Source organism: Microtus pennsylvanicus, chromosome 1 (assembly GCF_037038515.1).
Source record: "Microtus pennsylvanicus isolate mMicPen1 chromosome 1, mMicPen1.hap1, whole genome shotgun sequence".
Classification (NCBI taxonomy): Eukaryota; Metazoa; Chordata; class Mammalia; order Rodentia; family Cricetidae; genus Microtus; species Microtus pennsylvanicus.
The window spans coordinates 165,357,334-165,376,584 of NC_134579.1; the positions used below are offsets into that span (position 1 = coordinate 165,357,334).

The 19,251-nt window shown below is 45.5% G+C and overlaps 1 protein-coding gene across 3 annotated transcripts in view; it reads left to right on the plus strand.

Moving 5' to 3' along the window:
- Positions 1-6,649: 6,649 nt before the first annotated feature.
- Positions 6,650-19,251, plus strand: part of Afg1l (AFG1 like ATPase) — a 160,743-nt gene continuing 148,141 nt past the window's right edge. The window contains exon 1 of one of the 3 annotated variants that reach the window (XM_075944655.1): positions 6,650-6,964. In XM_075944655.1, the coding sequence (XP_075800770.1) occupies positions 6,826-6,964 (139 nt within the window). In that variant the 5' untranslated portion in view covers positions 6,650-6,825. The remainder of the gene's footprint in view (positions 6,965-19,251) is intronic. The other 2 variants (XM_075944665.1, XM_075944676.1) reach the window with 2 other exon arrangements.

The window sequence follows — 19,251 nt, forward strand, 5'->3', positions numbered from 1 at the left end:
AGGGAGAGAGCCGCCATGGAGCTGCCAGGTCAGACATGCTGAATCTTTCCCGGTAAGCCACGACCTCATGGTGACATACAGATTAATAGAAATGGGTTGAATCAAGACGTGGGAGTTAAGCCAATAAGTGGGTCCCAGGGGTGGACTCGGATCATCAGGCTTGGAAGTGGGTTCCTCTACCCGCTGAACCATCTTGCCCAGTCTCCCTGATCGGTATCTTGAAGTAGAGAACATTCCAGGTAGAAAGACTAGGACATGAAAAAGATTTAGGTGTAGGAGGCAGGCTTGGTGACTCCCAGGGACAATAGGAGAGCCAACCTAGGAACAAGGAGAGGAAAGCAGAATTGCCTGAGATGCAATCAGAGAGCCTGTTGTGATGACAACAGGGAAAGTACCTTCCAATAGCATGGACCAGTTTAGACCTTTGAGTACAGACTGTGGGTTAAGAGAAAAAGCAAGGAAAGCACTGAAGGCTGAGAGGGTTCTTTGGTGGAACAATATCTCAGTGACTGGGGGGTCAAGGAACACCGCAAAAATCACACCCCGCAACAGACCTCCCATAAGAGATTCATTGGGGAGAGGGAAGATGCAAAATAATTGCTTCTGAGTGGGGCTGGAGAAAGTGACAAGCCATGATGGCAGGCTTTATAGGGGGTATGGAGTATGAGCACAGAGAAAATATGGCGACATTGGAATGTGGCTCATTGGCCATTAGCAATGGGGGTATGTCCAACATTCCTACCCTTTGTTTCTTATAGAAGGTAAGGAAATAGGAAGGGGTGACTTCTGAGGTAGGAGTGGGTGCCCTGTGCTCTTTACAGCTCGTTCTTTCTTTCTTTTTGACATTGTTGTCTCAGGAACCGCAGGGTTGACATTTTATTAACTTTACTACTAATAGTTTTTCTGTCCCCTGATAATAGGTTTCTCTGCTGATGCAGTAAGCCAGATCAAGCCGAACTGAAAAAATATAAGAACAGATTTATCTGAGCAAAGCAACTCCTGGGTAGGTTCTCCAGTCCCAAAGAGAGAGAGACAGACTGGAGAAGCCACATGCCAAACTAAAGCAACAGGGGAGGAAGTTGTAATAGTCACCAGTATAATGGTCTGTCCTGTCCCTTTAAGAGACAAGCCCCGCTGGTGGTGGTGGCACACGCCTTTAATCCCAGGACTTGGGAAGCAGAGGAGGAGGATCTTTGTTAGTTCGAGACCAGCTTGGTCTACAAGAGCTAGTTCCAGGACAGGCTCCAAAACCACAGAGAAAACCTGTCTTGAGAAACCAAAAAAAGGGACAAGCACACCCACTCCCACTTGGGGCGGGGGGGGGGACGACGACGACGACAAGGCTCTTCCTTCAGCTTCTACCCTGAGCGCCTTCTTTCCCTTTCCATCTCTCTCCCTTCTCCCCTCCCCCTTCCCCTTCTCTCTCTCTCTCTCTGCTCTTCTTTCTCCCCTTCCCCCTTTCCCCTCCATAATCCACTAAATAAATACCCACCCACTTTCTCTGCACAGTGTGCCTAATAGGTCTCTGTCTGTCACCTGTTGTGCAGCTACCTGCCTGGGACTGATTGCCTTCCTGGGACCAGCTGCCTTCATGGCCCACAGTGGTCTTGTGGTCTGCCGCCCACGGTCGCTACTCAGGGACCTGCAGCATGTTAACCATAACAGCCAGAAGTGTGGAACTGGGCTTCTGTCTCCTTTTCTTTGTTGGAGATTTTCCAAGAGGGTCGAGTTTAGAGAGAGAGACAGGAATGGGGCTTTCTGGACCATGCAGGGGTAAGCTGGAGATTCCAATTGAACACTTACAATGGTTATTTAATTTTTTTTTTATTTTATGGGTATGGATGTTTTGTCTGCCTATACGTCTGTGTCATGCTTGCCCTGTGCCCAAAGAAGCCAGAAGAGGGTGTCAAATTCCCTGAAACTGGAGTTACAGATGGTTGTGAGCCACTGTGTGGGTGCTGGAATTGAATCCTGGTCCTTTTGAAAAACAGCCAGTGCTCTTAACTCCTGGGCCATCTAGCCAGTACCTTAATTGGTTTCCTTTTTTCTTGAGGCAGTGTTTCTCAATGTAGCCCCAGATGTCCTGGAACTCACTGAGTACATTGTAGGAGCCAGCCAGGAGAAGCTAAATAGAAACAGACCACCCAAAGGAAGTTCTTTACTTCCAACCATTATCAGTCCTATCAGTAGGACTCAGCCATCCAGAAGTTTAATGGAGGCCTAAGTCTCAGTAGTTTACCCTGAAGCAATACCTGGTTACAGGAAGGGCCACAAACTAAGATTACCTGAGCACCACCCAAGAACAGACCATCCAAAGGAAATGCCTAACGTTCCAACCACTGTAGATAGGATCACCTGCCAGCACACACTCACCAGGACACCCCTAGACAAATGTCAGCCAATCAGAGGTCCCGAACCTCAGAAACCCCTCACCCTTACCTTTACTACTATACAAACCCAACTCTGACTGAGTTTGGGGGTCTCTGTTTATTCCAATACATTGGACATGAGGAAAGACAGAGTTTGCAAACTTGCATAAAATAAAGGCTCTTTGCTTTTACAAATGGGACTCGGTCTCCTTGTTGGTTTTTGGGAGACTTCATGGATTTGGGCCTAATGTAAGTGATGGCTAAAGTTATGTTTTATGTTTAATTACTGTGCTCACGAGATCTATAAAATAAAAATGCCTCTAACCTATAAGCCTCATTCACCCAAGGACAGATAACTTCCTGGAATGTTGTGGTTGTTGTTCAGGTAAGGTAACAAGCCACGGGTTTTCACTTCTGTAAACAAGGCTGGTTGCCCCAACTGCATAGGATGTGCTTGATCACTCAGGTAGGAGGTATGTAGTCAGGAAGTATGTATGTATGATGTATGTATGTATGTATGTATGTATGTATGTATGTATGATGCTTCCATCAGAATGTATGCTTGCCCCCCCCCCATTGGATGAGGGCAGGAAGAGCATAGTTTCATAGATTTTGCCTTCATAAGCCTCTGACTAATGTAATTTGGTGCTGAGGGATATGGACCTGGTCAGCGTTCATCATTCTGGCCAGTATTTAATAAAGTTTTGCTTCCAATTTGGCTCAAAAATTCTGGTTGTGGTTTTATTCTTGCATGGTGGGATTAACATCTAAACCATGCTGGCCTCAAACTCAGAGATCCATCTGCCTAAACCTCCCAAATGCTGGGATTAAAGATATGTGCCACCACCACCCACTGGTTTTCTTATCTTAACTTGAAAAAAAGGATGACTAAGTTATTTTCCTCTAAATTATATTATGCTTAATCTAAGTGAAGTTCAGTTTGCCATGTTCATCTACTTGCACAATCATACACTGAAATTCTGGTAGATATTCCTGCTCATTTGACACTAAATGACTAACAGTTTCATGTCTGTAATTATTAAGATGTTAGAATCTCTAATAAGGGATAATCTCACTGACCCAGGCAATTGTTTTTTTTTTCATAACAGTCATAGTGGTACCTAAATGCCCTCTGAGTATCTCTTGAGTGTGATAACTAAGTCAGTCAAAGATGAAGCAACCTACTTTTTTTATTTTAAGACACGGTTTCTCTACGTAGTCCTGGCTAGCCTGGACTCGTTCTATAGCCCAGGCAGGCCTTGAACTCACAGAGATTCTCCTGCCTCTGCCTCCTAAGTGCTGGGATTAAAGTGTGCACCCCTCCTCCGGCTGAAGTAACCTATTTTTTTTTTTTAGAAAAATGTGTTCATTTTATGTGTATGAGTGTTTTGCCTGCATGTTAGCCTGTGCACCACATACGCCTGGTGCCTGAGGCGGCTGGAAGAGGGCATCAGATCGCTTGGAGCCTGAGATGAATGGCTGTGAGCCTCCAGGTGGGTACTGGGAATTGAACCACCTGTTCTGAGAGAGCAGTTGATGGAGGAAGGTCATTGGCTAATAAAGGAACTGCCTTGGCCCATATTATTGGTTAGGACATAGGTAGGTGGAGTAAACAGAACAGAATGCCGGGAGGAAGAGGAAGTGAGGTCAGACTCGACAGCTTTCCTCTCGGGAGCAGACACCTCAGAGAGAGACGCCATGCCCCACTCCCGGGCAGACACACGCGATGAAGCTCCGACCTAGAATCTTCCCGGAAAGACCGGTGCTCACAGATTATTAGAGATGGGTTGATCGGGATATCAGAATTAGCCAGTAAGGGCTAGAGCAGAATGGCCAAGCAGTGATTAAATGAATACAGTTTGTGTGTTGTTATTTCGGGGCAAAAGCTAGCCGAGCAGGCGGCTGGGGTGTTGGGGACGCAGCCCCTCCGCCCATATTACTACAAGCAGTCAGTGCTTTTAACTGCTGAGCCATCACTCCAGCTTACAACATAGTTTTTTTTATTTTTATAAAAGTCTTTCACTACCCAGAACTAAAATAACAAAATAAAAAGTAAATGATTTTCTAAAAAGTGTCACACTAAAATTAGTAATCTTAATGGAAAAAATTTTCCTGTGTTATGAAGAAACAATTGTTCCTATCCGAACATTAAAACTACACAGTCAGGATTAGAAGTCCAGCTATGCCAGGCAGTGGTGGCCCACACCTTTAATCCCAGCACTCAGGAGGTAGAGGCAGGCGGATCTCTGAGTTCAAGGCCAACCTGATCTACAGAATGAGTTCCAGGACAGGCTCCAAAGCTACACAAAGAAACCCTGTCTTGAAAAACAAAACCAAAACAACCAATCCTTTATAGTCAGATGTGTAAATCAGAGGATAGAGTTGCTCAGGTCAGAGTTTAGCAGCCTTAATAACCTAGAATCAGCCACCAGTCCTCACAAGCTAAATCCCACCTCTAATCCTCCTGCTCGAGGGGTGAGGCAAGAGGATCACAGGGAATTTGCAGGAGGCCAGCCTGAGCTACAGAATGAGACCCTGATTCAAAATACAAAATGAAACAAACAACAAAAACAACAACAACAAAAAAACAAAAGGAGAGCGAGAATGAATAGTCAAAGCAGGGAACATAGATACATTAGGAAGGGAAACAAAGCGACTCAGTATCTCCTTCCTGCCAAATCCATCTTTGAGGTGCTGATCTAAGGCTCAGGTTTAAATCCTAAGCAGAGGTAATGAACAGCTAAGCAGTCCTGGTCAAGGTGTGGTCCTGCCCATCACTGACCCACCACTGTCCTGGGTCTAGTGTGTCCTACAAAGTGGTCTGGCAAGCTACCAGAGCTGTGTGAACCCTCTTCCTGGAAGACAATTTCCCTTTTCCTGTTGGCACTAGGCTTCAGCCCTTTCCTTCTCCCAGCATGAGACCCTTGGGAATATCCCAATTTCTTAGGGACCATTGTTTCAGTAGGTTAATAGCCAAATAAAGGGGCATAAGGTCTTTCTTTAGACTATCGTCACTCCTGTCAGGGTGGGTACCTACTTTGACAAATTAACCGAAAAAAGTCTCAGAATTACTCTGCCACATTCTGCCTTCCTTTTCCTGTTTCTTGAGAATTTCTCTGCCAGTGACCATGGTCTGGCTTCCTGGAATTCCTCTTAGTGTTCTCTCTTCTGGCCACACAATGGAAACTCTGTTTTCTCCTTCCTATACTCCTGACTTTCTTTTCTTGAGACAGGGTTTCTCTGTACTGGAACTCACTTTGTGGACCAGACTGGCCTCGAACTCACAGAGATCCCTGTGTTTCTGCCTCCTAAGTGCTGGGATTAAAGGCCAGTGCCACCACTGCCCGGCACAGTTGGAATTCTCATCCTGTTGTATCCACCTCCCAATTGCTCGGATTACATGCATGTGCTATTCTTGCCCAGACTGGTGCTGGAGTTGTATTCGTGGGTTTAAAGCACACTAGGCAAACACTCTACAAACTGAGCTACATATCCAATGCCCCATGGGAGAGCCTTTATCTTTTGTTAAAGGTTATTCTTGTTGGGACTAGAGAAATATCTCAACAGTTAGAATGTGTGACGTTTGCGCCAAGAGTTTGGTTCCACCCATGTCTGGTGGCTCACAGTCACCTGTAACTCCAGGCAGTTACAGAGGATCAATGCCCACATCTGGCCTCCGCAGAACTCGCTTTCAACATAGCAATACACACCTCGACAAAAATATAATCTTTTTAAAAAGTTAAATCTTCTAAAAGTTAAATCTTCCCAATTGTCTTTTGTTTTCCAACCTCATAGTGGGGGGCGATCACTTAGAAGTTCCCCGTTTTTACCATCCCATGAGTACAACGTCCACCAGTTGGCCTTCTGGGGCCATTGGCTTTCTTGTCCACACATAAACTCCTTCAAAGAATGTGAACGTGTGCTATATTGAAAATTAGCTCTATTATACAACCAAACAGAATGTGGCAGAATCCCATTTCTGGTACTCTTCAGAGACCCATGTTGGACACTGAAAGAAAACTGAGACTATATTATACTAGATTGGACGAAGTAAGCACCCCCCACTGGGCCGCCTACGTATTATGCACACTTAGAAGGTTCAGGAACAGTTTCTACAAGCTACGTTGGTTTCTCCAGCCTTGGGTTGGTGGGTGGGGCGGAGGGAGGCGGAGAGTTGGTTCCAGCTGATTTGCGGTGGAGGCGTGGCCACAAGTCTACGCACCCTCGTCTGTCGGGCTCCGCCCCTTCAAAACGCGCTGTCTTTCGGGACTTGTAGTCCCAGGGGCCACCGGAAGGCGTGGAAGGGCAGGCGTTCCTGCCGTTCTGCGCTTGAGGTGACCTCTGTTTAGTGCTCCCTCGTTCTCAGGCGTGGCCTCTTGGAGCGCCCTGGCACTCGGCTGCTACTTCGCGGTCTTCTGGTTTTCAATAAAGTTTTCCTCCCTGTACGGAGCTCAAGATGGCGGCCTCCTGGTCGCCCTTGGTTACCCTGCGCTCCGCGGCGCGCAGCCGGCTGACTGGGCGAGGTGTTGGGTGCGGGGCGCAGGCCGTCGCAATCCCTCCTCCGGCCCCTGGCCCTGGGAAACCCCTTTGGAAAGGTCAGTGACCGTGTCACGAGCGGGCCGCGCAGGCTCTGAGGCCACCCCACTCCCTGAGCGTTCCCAGCTGCACCCCCTGGTTTCGCAGGCATTAAGGATCCTAGGGAAGAGTTCGTGTCCCCTGACCTTGTTGCACCTCTTTGTCCCGAAGGATCTCTAATTCCCACTCCCACCCCCTACCCCCTCCCCTGGCAGCTGCCCCAAGATTAGCTTCTATCTGAGGGTCAGAGGTCAACCCAGTTCCCTCGTAGGCAGCTGAGAGCTGGAGAGCTCAGGTGTGCAAGTTTGAAGGAATGGGGTAAGTGAGAGTGGAGTTTTCTGGGTACCCAACACCATCTGGGTTCTTATGGCTGATAATGGGCTTAAAAGCTATGCCACCGACCCTGTGAGCCCGTTCTTAATGTTCTAATTCCTAGAGGCGTCAGGTTTTTGTTTTGTTTTATTTTTTTTTATTCACTGGGTTTCGACTCATTCGTTCTGTTGTTGTGTGTTCATGAACGAGTGGATTAATTTCGACTAACCACGTCCACAAGAGTGCTAATTTATTGTTTGGAGACATGGTCTCACTGTGTGGTGCAGGCTGGCCTGGAACCTGACATCCTCTCGCTTCCTTTTCCCAGAAGCGTTAATTTCACCTCGATGTTCACTGAACTGCTGCTTACGAAAAGACATCGAACTCCTGTGTCATTGTTTCCTCAGCCCTTAGGGGCGTGATTGGTATCTGGTGGGCAGATATTTTCAAATCAATGAAGTTATTGTCATGATCTTCCCCCATCTGCAATTATGCGTTGCCTTTTCTCATCTCCAAGTGCCTCTTTAGATACCTTAGTACAGTGACAGAGTTTAGTGAAGGATGCAAGTTAATGCTGACTCTTATCATCTCAAAATATGTTTCCTTCAGTCACTGAGATTAATACTAGAACTATTAGCCATCAAGCTTGAATTTAATCCCCAGGATGCATGTGGTGGAAGGAGAGGACCAGCTCCCACCGAGAGAGAGAGAGAGAGAGAGAGAGAGAGAGAGAGAGAGAGAGAGAGAGAGAGAGAGGGAGGGAGGGAGGGAGGGAGGGAGGGAGGGAGGGAGGGAGGGAGGGAGGGAGGGAGGGAGGGAGGGAGGGAGGCACAGAGAGAGACACAGAGAGAGGTTTTTTAAATAAAAATATTCCCTTCCATTTTCTAAACGAGAAATATTAAAGTTTCAATCTGAGCCGTCGAGTCTGGTTTATAGTTCTCTGCCCTTTTCTTGCCCCCTCCATGAAGAAATAACTGCCCACCCCTGGGGAGGGAGCTCAGTATTCACACTTCTCTTTTATCTCCATTTTTTTTCTTAAAGTTTTATTTAAAGTTTCATTTAGCAAAACATTGACTTAAACAAAGGGAGGAAATAGTAATGGAAAAGAATATAAGGAAAGGAAGGGCAGGCCTTTGCTTATTTTGGGCACTACTGTTCTTGAATGAAAGGTCTAGCCGTGCGCTAGGCAAACCCTCATCACTGAGCTCCAGCTCCGTTCCCTCACTTTTGTTTGAAGATGGGGTCTAAATTGCATCTTGGGATGGCTTTGAATTCACTCTGTATGGAGTTCAGGTGGATCTCAAACCCTGTGGTCCTCCTTCCTCCTTCCTGAGTAGCTGGGATTGCAACGTCTGGTGGGTCATTCCTTAATTTTGTTTTCTTTCTTTCTTTCTTTTCTTTTTTTTTTTTTTTTAATCAAGACAGTGTTTCTCTGTGTAAACAGTCCTGGCTATCCTGAAACTCACTTTGCTGACCAGGTTGACCTTGAACTCATAGAGAGCCACCTGCCTCTGCCTCCCAACTGCTAGGATTAAAGGCATGTACCACCATGCCCTGCCCTTAATTATTTTTTGACATTTATTTTCTGTGTATGAGTGTTTGCCTGTGTCTGTATCTGTGTGCCACATATATGGCTAGTGCGTGTAGTGGTCAGAGGAGGACGTCAGCTCCTCTGGAATGACAGTCAAAGACAGTTACTAGCTGCCATGTGGGTGCTGAGAACCAGGCCTGAGTCCTCTGCAAGAGCAACCGGTGCTTTTAACCATGGAGCCATTTCTTTAACTCTAATTTTGGTTTTAATGTCTTGGGTTACTTTAATGCCAGGCCTGGATCAGCCATTTTGTAAACTCAACCTTGAAAAGTTTACGGATTTCATTTTGGGATATCTAATTTTCCGTTAGGTGGATTTTGATATTTTCTGTAATTTACTCCATTGATTTCATTACCTGTTTTCTTTAGGTCTCAGTAAATCTTCATTTAACGTGCAAGTTTTACCACCACCACCCCGCCCTAAGACAGGGTTTCATTGTGTAGCCTAGGCTGTCCTGGTTCTCCTGGAACTCACTCCATGGACCAGGCTGGCCTCGAACTCACAGAGGTCTGCCTGTCTCTGCTTCCCAAGTGCTGGGATTAAAGACTTGTGCCACCACTGCCTGGCTAGTTTAACACCTCTTAATAGTTAAAAGGAAGATTTTTATTAGACAGCAGTGGCCATCCGGGGTTGGGGGCTCAGGTAGTAATCGTGACCCTTGTTGCTTGATCATATTGTTATAGCAGCTTTGAACCAGCCTGAGCTACATTGGGAGTTCAAGTCCAGCTCTGTCTCAGCAAATGAACAAACACCTAACAACAACAACAACAACAGCAAACTCACGTTAGCCAGGGTATGGGTAGAAATGTGACAACATTGTTAATTCAGTTTAAGTTTTTTTTATTTATTTTATTTATTTTTTTTAATCTTTTTATGGTTTATTTAACTTTATTTTATGTGCATTGGTGTGAAGGTGTCAGATCCCCTGGAACTGGATTTTCAGACAGTTGTGAGCTGCCATGTGGATGCTGGGAAATGAACCTGGGTCCTCGGGAAGAGCAGTCAATGCTCTTAACCGCTGAGCCATCTCTCCAGCCCCCTCAGTTTAAGTTTTATGCTAAATGTAAAGGGCTGTATGAATGCTTTGGATCCTAGCCCTTGGGAGGGAGATAGATTTACGAAACCTAACATTTGATAGCTAATATGTGATAAGCCCTTTCTTTTCTTTTTTCTTTTTAACAAATTATATAGATATATACACACACACACGAACCAGGGCCTTGGCTGGAACTTACTTGCATTGTAGTTCACTAGGCTGGCCTCACACTCGCAGTCCCCATGTCTTGGCCGCCCAGCTGTGGTTACAGGTGTGAGCCACCAGGCCCAGCTGAGCCTTTTCTATATTCTAGGCAGCCTGCTAGTCATTTCTTTCTTACACTTGAGTTTCGTTTGTTTTTTTTAGCCAAGAATGGAGAGAACAGCATATGACCCTTACTGGTTCTTATGGTTCCCAGGGAGAGCAGCCAGGGATGAAGCTGGGATGGGGAGCTGGGGAGCTGCCGTTTGTTTCGGGGAGCTGTGGATGCCAAGGGAGCTGGCCAAGCTTAGGGAGATACTGTGGAGCTTTCTTTGGAAGAGCTGCGGTCAGATCTGTTTCTGCACTTGTGTTCCTGGGGCTGCCTTGAAACATCAGGATGCTGGCATCGGGGACTGAGATAGGATTGGGACCTTGCGAGGAAGTTCAAATAGTTTAACTAGGCTTACTTTGTTGCTATGGTGGCCGGGGTGGCCAGGAAGGAATTCAGAGATGGCCACTTGGCAGAAGTGACAGTTCTGCAAGTGATAAAAAGGAAAAGCTGTTCCTGTCAATGTGGAGTTGCTAGTTTGGGTTACCTAAGGGAAACTAAGTCAAAACAGAAAAGGAACCCAAAAGGAGCAATTCCAGTTTTTGGCTTTAAAATTTCTGTACAAAACAACTCAGGTCCCGTGGAGGGGCAATGAGCACTTAGAACCACTGAACCGTCTCCACAGTCCCAAGGTTTGGTTTTGACTCGTTAAACTTGGGGTGTGTGATGGAGCCGGGCAGATGAGCTCAGTGAGCTGTGGGATGTAAGAGATAGGAAGGAGAAATAGGCAGCACCGTGAAGCAGAATGGAGGACTTGCCTGGGCAGGTTTGTAGAGTGGAAAGTGGAAAAACTGAGTCTCAAGGAAGACTTACATGTTTTGGAAAGACGGGGCTTACAAGAAGAGAAGACACGGAGAACTATGGTGCACACCAAAAAGGAGGGCGTCTCTGGGCTCTCAAAATATCAAAATTTTCTGTCTAAAATTCTGCTTTATTTAAGCTAGCCTAGGAAAAGTGTGTTTCTTAGCGGCAAGGGACTACGGGGCCACATCTCATGGTTCCTCTCTGGTGAAGCACACACTGTATCTTGAGGCGTTGCTAGTGGATGGTAAGTCCTTACCTTCAGCTCACAGTGTCGCCTTCAGTACATGAACGTAAGATCTTCCCAGTGGGAGGGAAGCAGCACCCGTTTCACCATGTGGCTTGGTAGAATTATTAGTAGTGTAAATGGTTTCAGGACTTATTTCGTTCGTGCGTGCGTGTGCCTGTGTGCGTGCTAGTGGAGGCCAAGGGTTGACTTTGTATTGTTTCTCAGGATCCATCCACTGCTTTTTTGAGAAAGGGTGTCATGAAACAGTAGGCCTGGCTGGCTGGCTGGCCAGTGTTACCTGCAAGGATCCACTTACCACCTTCTCAGCACTGATTGTCAACACAGACCAGCTACCAGGCCAGGCTCTTTACGTGAGAGCTGGGGACTGAGGGCAGGTCCTTATGCTTTTACACTAGCCCCATGGATGTACTTCGTATTTCTCGGTTTGGTGACCACTTGTATGTGAAACAATTCAAATGCATTAGCATTTATTATGAGAGATAAGTATTCATGTCCACTCTTATGTTTTTGGTTTCCCAAGATAGGGTTTCTCTGTGTAGCCCTGGCTGTCTGGGAGCTCGCTCTGTAGATTAGGCTGGCCTCGAACTCAGAGATCCACCTGCCTTTGCCTCCTGAGTGCTGTATGAATCTCTTAAGCACATCACACTGTGCTGATTCTTCTTTAAGCTATATTATTATTAATGTGTGTGTGGGTTTATGAGCTATGACCCACACATGGCGCTCAGAGGACAACTTTGTGGGGTCGGTTCTCTCCTTCCATCTTTATATGGGTCCCAGTGATGGAACTCAGGTGGTCGGGCATGTGCAGCCAGCACCTTTATCTGCTGAGCCACCTGTGGGCCCTAGCTGTCTCTTCCAGTGTCTTCTATTGTTCTCATTGCAGAGGCTACTCTTATCAACATGTTTTCCATCTGTGTTGTCTACCAGGTAGCAGTTTTCAGTTATGAAGTGACAGAGCTTGGACATGGAATTCTTTTTTAAAGTTCACGTTTTAAATGTATTCTCTGACAACTTAATATAATGCGTTTTGATCTCTATTCCCCCTGGCTCTCCCATTATGACCCCCTTACACCTTGCCCACTCTTTTCTTCCTTTTTTGTTTTGTTTTCGCTGCTGTTGTTTTCAAGACAGGGTCTCACTATGTACCTCTGGCTGTCCTGGGACTCACTGTATAGACCGGGCTGGACTCAGATTTACAGCGATCTGCTTGCTTCTGCCTCCCAAGTGCTGGAATTAAAGGCATGTGACACTGTGCTCAGCTTTATTTTTTTCTTATACCCCAGCAAGTGTTGCCTATATGAACATGGTGTGGGGACAGACGCTAGAGAATGGACAACCTACCAGTGGCTACTCTACCAAAGAAAAATGTTCTCCTTCCCTCAGCAGCCACTAACTGCTCCCAACTCCTCAGCTAGGGGTAGGGTCCTGTGGGTCCCCCCCTCATTCACACTTGGCTGTTGGATATCTGAATTCTTGTGTGCAACAGCCATGTCATATACAGTGTTTCTTAGCACGCATCCCCATCCTCTGACTCTTTCGTTCTTCCTCTTTGATGCTCCCAGAACCTTGGTGGAGCTTATGTATTTGGGGGTGGGTAGGAGATGTCCACTTAGGGCTGAGCACTTACCGGTCTTACTCTCAGCACATTGACCAGTCCATTGTGATCTGCACTAACTACTACCAACCACCAAAAGAAGCTTTTCTGACCAAGGTTGAGAGTAGCACTGATTTTTATGGGTATAAATGAACATATTTAGAAGGCAGTTTGACAACATGGCCATCTATCAAAACAATAGTAGTAGGTTCAACTTCTGCCCTGCTCTGGTGACCCTCCCCTTACAGCTTTTGACTAGATTTATAGAACCAGGCATGAATTCCCTCCTATGGAGCCAGCCTCAGATCCAACAAGAAAGTAGTTGGTTACTCCCATGACGGTCATGCCACCACTACCCCGGTCCCATCTTGTGGGTACGATTATTGATGTCTTTTCTTCCTTAGTGGCTGGTATAGCCTCCAGCACTCATGAGGGCTAGCTGGCAGGGAGGAAGTTTCTTCAGTTGCAGTACCCTTCCTCCTCCTCCTCTTCCTCCTCTTCTTCCTCTTCCTCTTCTTCCTCCTCCTCCTCCCTCTTCCTCCTCCTCCTCCTTCTTTCCTTTTAAAAACTCATTTCCAGTAGTGCACATCTATGGTGTAGAGTATAATAATTGGATACATAGATAGATTGTGTAATGATGATGCTAAGACAATTACCAATCCAATCTCCTTCAACATTTATCACTATATCTGCTGGCACCCCTCCAACTCCCCTCTATGACATCTTAATAAGATGCATAGTAAATTGTTTTAAACTGTAGTCATCCCCTCTGTATTTCGATACCCATTGCCTGTCCCCCTTTGGCTTTAGCCTATCGCGTGCCAACTCTCCAATGCCCTACATCTCTGGAAATCAATTTTCGCTTCCATGTATAAGTGAGAACATGCAGTATTTGTCTTTCTGTGCCTGGCGTGTTTCACTTAGTGTCATCCAGCTGCATCCACGAACATGTCGTTTTTATGGTATTTCTCTCATAGGCTTATAATACACCTTATATTTTAAATGTAGCTCCAGCAGACTCCATTTTAAAATCCTCAGCTATGTGTGGATGAGTCCATCCAGTTTTAAATAGACTGGGGCTGGGAACGTAGCTCAGTAGGTAGAGTGCTTATTTTATTTAGCATGCACAGTGCTGGGTTTGCTACCTCATGAAACCGAATGTGGAGGCACACGCTTGTATCCCCAGCATCCTGAGGGTGGAGGCAGTAAGAGCCCAAGCTCAAGGTTTGAGACCAGTCTGGGTTGCAGGAGACCCTGCCTCAATCAAACAACACAACAAAGAGACCAGTCATTTTCTTTATCGTTTGAAAGAAAAGAGATCTCTTAGGTCTCATTATGAAATAGTGTGTGAGCTGGGTGAATACTAAGGAGTTACTCAGTATGCTGGGCTGTGCCCATGATTACTTCAGAATGGTTTTATTCAGATTTTTAAGCAGGATTTTACTGATTTGTTATCATGAAATTTAAAGCACTGTTTTTTTTTCCTTTTGTAATGTTATACACATTGGCATGTTTAACATTAACTACCTTCTAAAGGAAAAGAATGATAACCAGGAAGCAGTTAGTTTTAATTTTCATAATTTTTCTATTTAAATCAAAAGCACCCTTTTAAAGCCCTTAAATCAGCCTTTTATAAATAAAGTAAATCATCGTGAGATGCAGTCCTTGATGACGGCTTATGTTGTTTTTCTAAAGAAAGAGTTTAATTAAGATTTGATTTTCTTTATTCTGCACCTCGTTTACTCATCAGCAAATCAAACACAGGTCTCTAATGTCACCGAGAAGGCTTGACTTTTTGAGTCCTTCATGACCATTTCAGTTCTCAAAAAAGAAACTGCATATTTATCTTTTGGGTATGATTAGGACGTATCAGAACATAAAAGAGCTGCCTCTGACCCGGAGTAAGCTTCTGCCACTGTAGCAGGACATCACTGGTCAGTGGCTACTGTTGACAGTTTGGTGGAATCAACACAAATGTACAAATAACTCAGGAATAATTTGTACACAGTATTTGAATGATGTTTAATAAATATGCATTAAAAATCTAATTACAGTAATGAAGTTTACAGCTGAGATTTTAATCCAGCCCTTTAGAAATAGTAAACGTGCTTTTCCTGATTGTGCATTTTTCTCACAGCAGTTGGGTAAACATTTTAAACTAGAAATCGAAATGCCTTATAGAGTTTTGATTTCATTTAACTAAGCATGTGTTTTTCCCTTTGTGAGGAACTGAAGCTTCTTCACTCTGCAACTGGGATTTTGAAGACTTTTCCATTAGTTCTAACTGAGGACTAGTGGACACAGGTGATTCCAGGTGACCGCTAATACGTGAGCTGGAGCGCTTTGGTCGCCATCTTGATTCCACGCTAGGTCTAGTTCCTCATGTTTGGAATGGGGCTGATTAGTCTGTGTCTTCCTTGTTGATCACTGGCGAGATTCAAATAGCTGTTATACGAGACAGTCCTTCAAAAGCTGTCAGAAATGCGTGGCTGGGCCAGCAATAAACGGAGCCTCTGCTATCAAAGCTCCGGGGCCAGTGGGTGTCAGGCAGTTCATCAGTTTCCCAGAATGCTGAAGCTGTCTGAATTCTAGAGAATGCTAAGATTAACCGTGCCACAGAGATCCCCTGACTCAGTGATTTGCATTCTAGAAAGTGGCTTTCAGTGTTTCTTCTTTTGCTTTTTTGAGCAAGGCCAATCTAGCCCACCCTGTTGTGACAAGCAAGATTCTATTGTCTTAGCCTCCCCAGTGCCCAGTGCGAGGATGACCCATGGGAGCTGCTAAGCCTAATTCAGATTTTCTAAGATCACCCATGGAGCCTCTGTAGATAACCCAGGTCTTTCCTTTTTTCTTTGAGAGTCTTGTTATGTACACGAGGTTGGAACTCACTGTGCTGTGAAAGTTGGCTTTGACCACAGCAACCTGATTCAGCTTCTTGAGTGCTGTCTGTCTATGGGCAGGCGCATACCGCTACCCTTGGCTTTCAGAAAAAGAAAGAATATTTATGCATCCTGAGGCTTTGTTTGTTCCCACCCCATCCCAGAGGCTCTTGACCCCTGAGTTCTATTACTGTTGGTTGATTTATGTGCTGCCTGCTTTTGGTTTTGACACAGACTAGAGAGACCTGGGAAGAAGAAGCCCCAATTGAGGAATTACATCCATTAGATCACAGTCTATGGCTATGCCTTTGGGGCATTTTTTAATTGGTAATTGATGAAGGAGGCCCCTTTCCTTGGCAAGTGATCCTAGGCTGTATAAGAAACATGGTTGAACGAACAAGGGGAGCAAGCCAGTAAGCAGCTCTCCTCCGTGGTCTCTGCTTCAGTTCCTGCCCTGACTTCTCCTGTATGCCAAATAAACCCTTCCCTCCTGATTGGTCAGTGTTTTGTCACAGCAATAGGAAGCAAACTAAAATAGGAATGCGATTCTGGATTGCATCAGTGACCGTTATACTTGTGAAGTCTCAACATAATGTTCGGTGAAGTAACCCAGAGTTAAAGTTTTCTTCATATGTAGGGATCTGTCATTCTCCCTCTAAGTAGGTGGCTGTGACTTACTATACCACAGTTTTTGTTGGTAGTTTTTTTTTTCTTTATTTACTCCTGGCTATCCTGGAACTTGTTATATAAGCAAGGCTGTCCTAGAACTTACGTTTGCCTTCCTGACTCAGTTCCTGAGTGCTGGGGGTTACAAGCATGTACTACCACACCCACCTGGTTTTTTCTTTTTCATTCTTTTCTTTTCCTTTCCCTCCTTCCCTCCTTCCTTCCTTCTTTCCTTCCCTTCTTCCTTCCCTCCCTTCCTTTGAGACAGAGTCTCCTGTGTCTCTTAGGCAGATCTCAAACTTACGGACTCAAGCAGTTCTCCTCCTTAGCCTTATCAGTAACTAGGACCAGGCGCCAGCCTCGGTGTGCCTACAAATGGCTCCCCCCCTACTTTGTAGTTGAGGCTGACCTTAAACTCCTGATCTACCTGTTTCCACTTCCCAAGTTCTAGGGTCAGAAGGGTCCAGCTTTCAATCCTCCTGCCTCAGTCACCTGAGCACTGAATTGCAAGTGTGGGCTAGCAGTCTTAGCTTCTCAAATCATGTTTCACTAGCGTTATGTGAGATTTTAGTCCACACATCTTTACAATATTTCTAAAAGTATTTTAGCCACTTTAGTAAATATGTTCCAATATTTATTATATATTTTGTTCGTCTTTCCCCTGATGACTAGTGTTGATGGAAAACACAGCTCTCACTTCAAAGTGAGTAAGAAATAGTTTCTTCTGGAGCCCAATGTGAGTAGTGATGGCCCGGGAACATGGATTCAAATGGCCTCAAATACCATATTTCAATGTGGCAATGGTTCCATGATGTTTTTACAGTTACAGAAGAAAGTTGTAGGTAAATTAAGGTGCTCTTCAAATATGTTGGTATTTGAAAGTACTGGGCACAACAGATCCTTGATTTTATTTTGAATTTAGCCTGTCCCTGCTCACAAACCAGCTGTGTTCTCAACATCTGACATTTTATAATCACATAATTTCCAGGTGATTTTTGCTTGCTGTGACCGTGATCATGGCAACTTATAAAAGAGAGCCTTTGATTTTAGGCAGGCAGGCATGCCTCTGGAGTGGCAGCTGAGAATGTAGATCTTGGGTCACAAGCATAAGCGAGAGAGAGGCACAGATGGAGACACTGACTGGGAACGCTGTGGGCTTTTGAAACCTCAAAGTCTACCCCCTAGGCCACACCTAATGTTCCCAACTGTTTCTTCCAACTGGAACCAAGCATTCAAATATATGAGCCTGTGGGGGCCGTCCTCACTCAAAGCATGGCAGTAGGCTGGCTACAGCAAAGAGAAGAACGGAGGCCATTCTTAGCTTCTGGCTTGGTGAAGGCTAGTGGTCTGTTAATATGTTCCAAAGGTTTGCCTGGTCATCATAAGGAGGGCAGGTCAGACACTGAGGAGCCGTGATGATCCTAAGGGAACTAGAGATAACCCAGGATAACCCGGCTCTGGAGCTGCAGTTCTCCAGCTTCCCACAGCCACAAACCCGCCACCAGCTTTGCAGAATTCTGTGTAGTGTTGTGGCCTTTTACCTGGGGAGTTCAGTTCTTATGACTGACGCTGAGCACCTTTGCATATACTTACTGGACACTTAAGTAGGCTCTTTCATTATTTGTGACAGGAGTTTTTAAGGCGTTAGCCCATTTTTTTTTCCTGTTGCTTGTCTACTCCCCCAGCCCCCTTCTTTCTCTTTACTTCTTGTAGGGTCTTGTCCTGTGGCCCTCGCTGTTTTCGAATTTGAGAACCTTGACCTTAACCTGTGGAGTACTGGGTTTGCAGGTGTATGACAACACCCAGCCTAGTCATAGGTCCTTTGTTTATTTTTGTTGTAGTTAGAAAACCCCGAACAGTCAGAGCCTTACCTTTATACCCTGCTGAAGATAACACGCTCCTTGGTCAGAGCACAGATCTTTGTCTCCTTGGCTCAGAACTTCCTGTGTGCCCCAGCCCTGGTCCCTGCGGTGCCAAGGGACAGGACATAATCAGCAGGCTTGTATCATTGTATCACAGCTGAGAAACTCAAGGCTTAGACAGCCCATCTGTCTTAGGGGTCTGCAAACAAACCTTGCCAACCTCTGACCTGAAGAGAGAGAACATTCTAGACTAGAACCCTGCTTTCCTTTCAGCTTTGGTGGTCTCTGTCCAAGCAAGCCCAATGTGACAGGCAAGTGCCCGTGGCAATCCATAAGCTGGGCTCGGACAGACTGAGCCCTGCAGAGTCTACAGACCTCTCCTAGGTAAACACTCAACATAGATTTGCCTTGTTTGTTTGGAATTAAGAATATTTGCATCAAATCTGGATGTGGTGGTGTGGATTTATAATCCCAGCCCTTGGGAGATGGTGGCGGGAGAACGAGCAGCTCAAGATTGTCCTTAGCTATACAGTAAGTTTGAAGTCAGCCTGGGCTGTATACTACCCCGTTCTAGAACAAACTAGTTTCCACAAATTATCTGGCAGTCATGTTGGTGTCTCGTAGGGTATGCGCTAAACTAAGTCTTTTGTTTTTCAGTGTCTGGAGGCTGCTTGTTGAATGACCTATTGTCTCCCAAAGTGACTTCAGTCACTCAACAGTTAATGTGTGCTTATCGTATCTATTCTGCCTCTGCTAGGCACGGCAGGTACTTGGTAAACAGTGACTTATACAGATATGGTACCTTCCTTCTTGTGCTTTTCACATGAGTAACAAATGTGTAGTTACAAATTGATAAAAGAAAAAAAAACAGTGATAAGGTTTTTCTGTTCTGAGCTGGGCCAGTTTGGTGGGTAAATTCGCTTGTCCCCAAGCCCAGTGGCCTGAATTATCCCTGGGACTCAGGTGGTGGAAGGAAAGAACTGACTGCCACGAGTTGTCCTCTGAC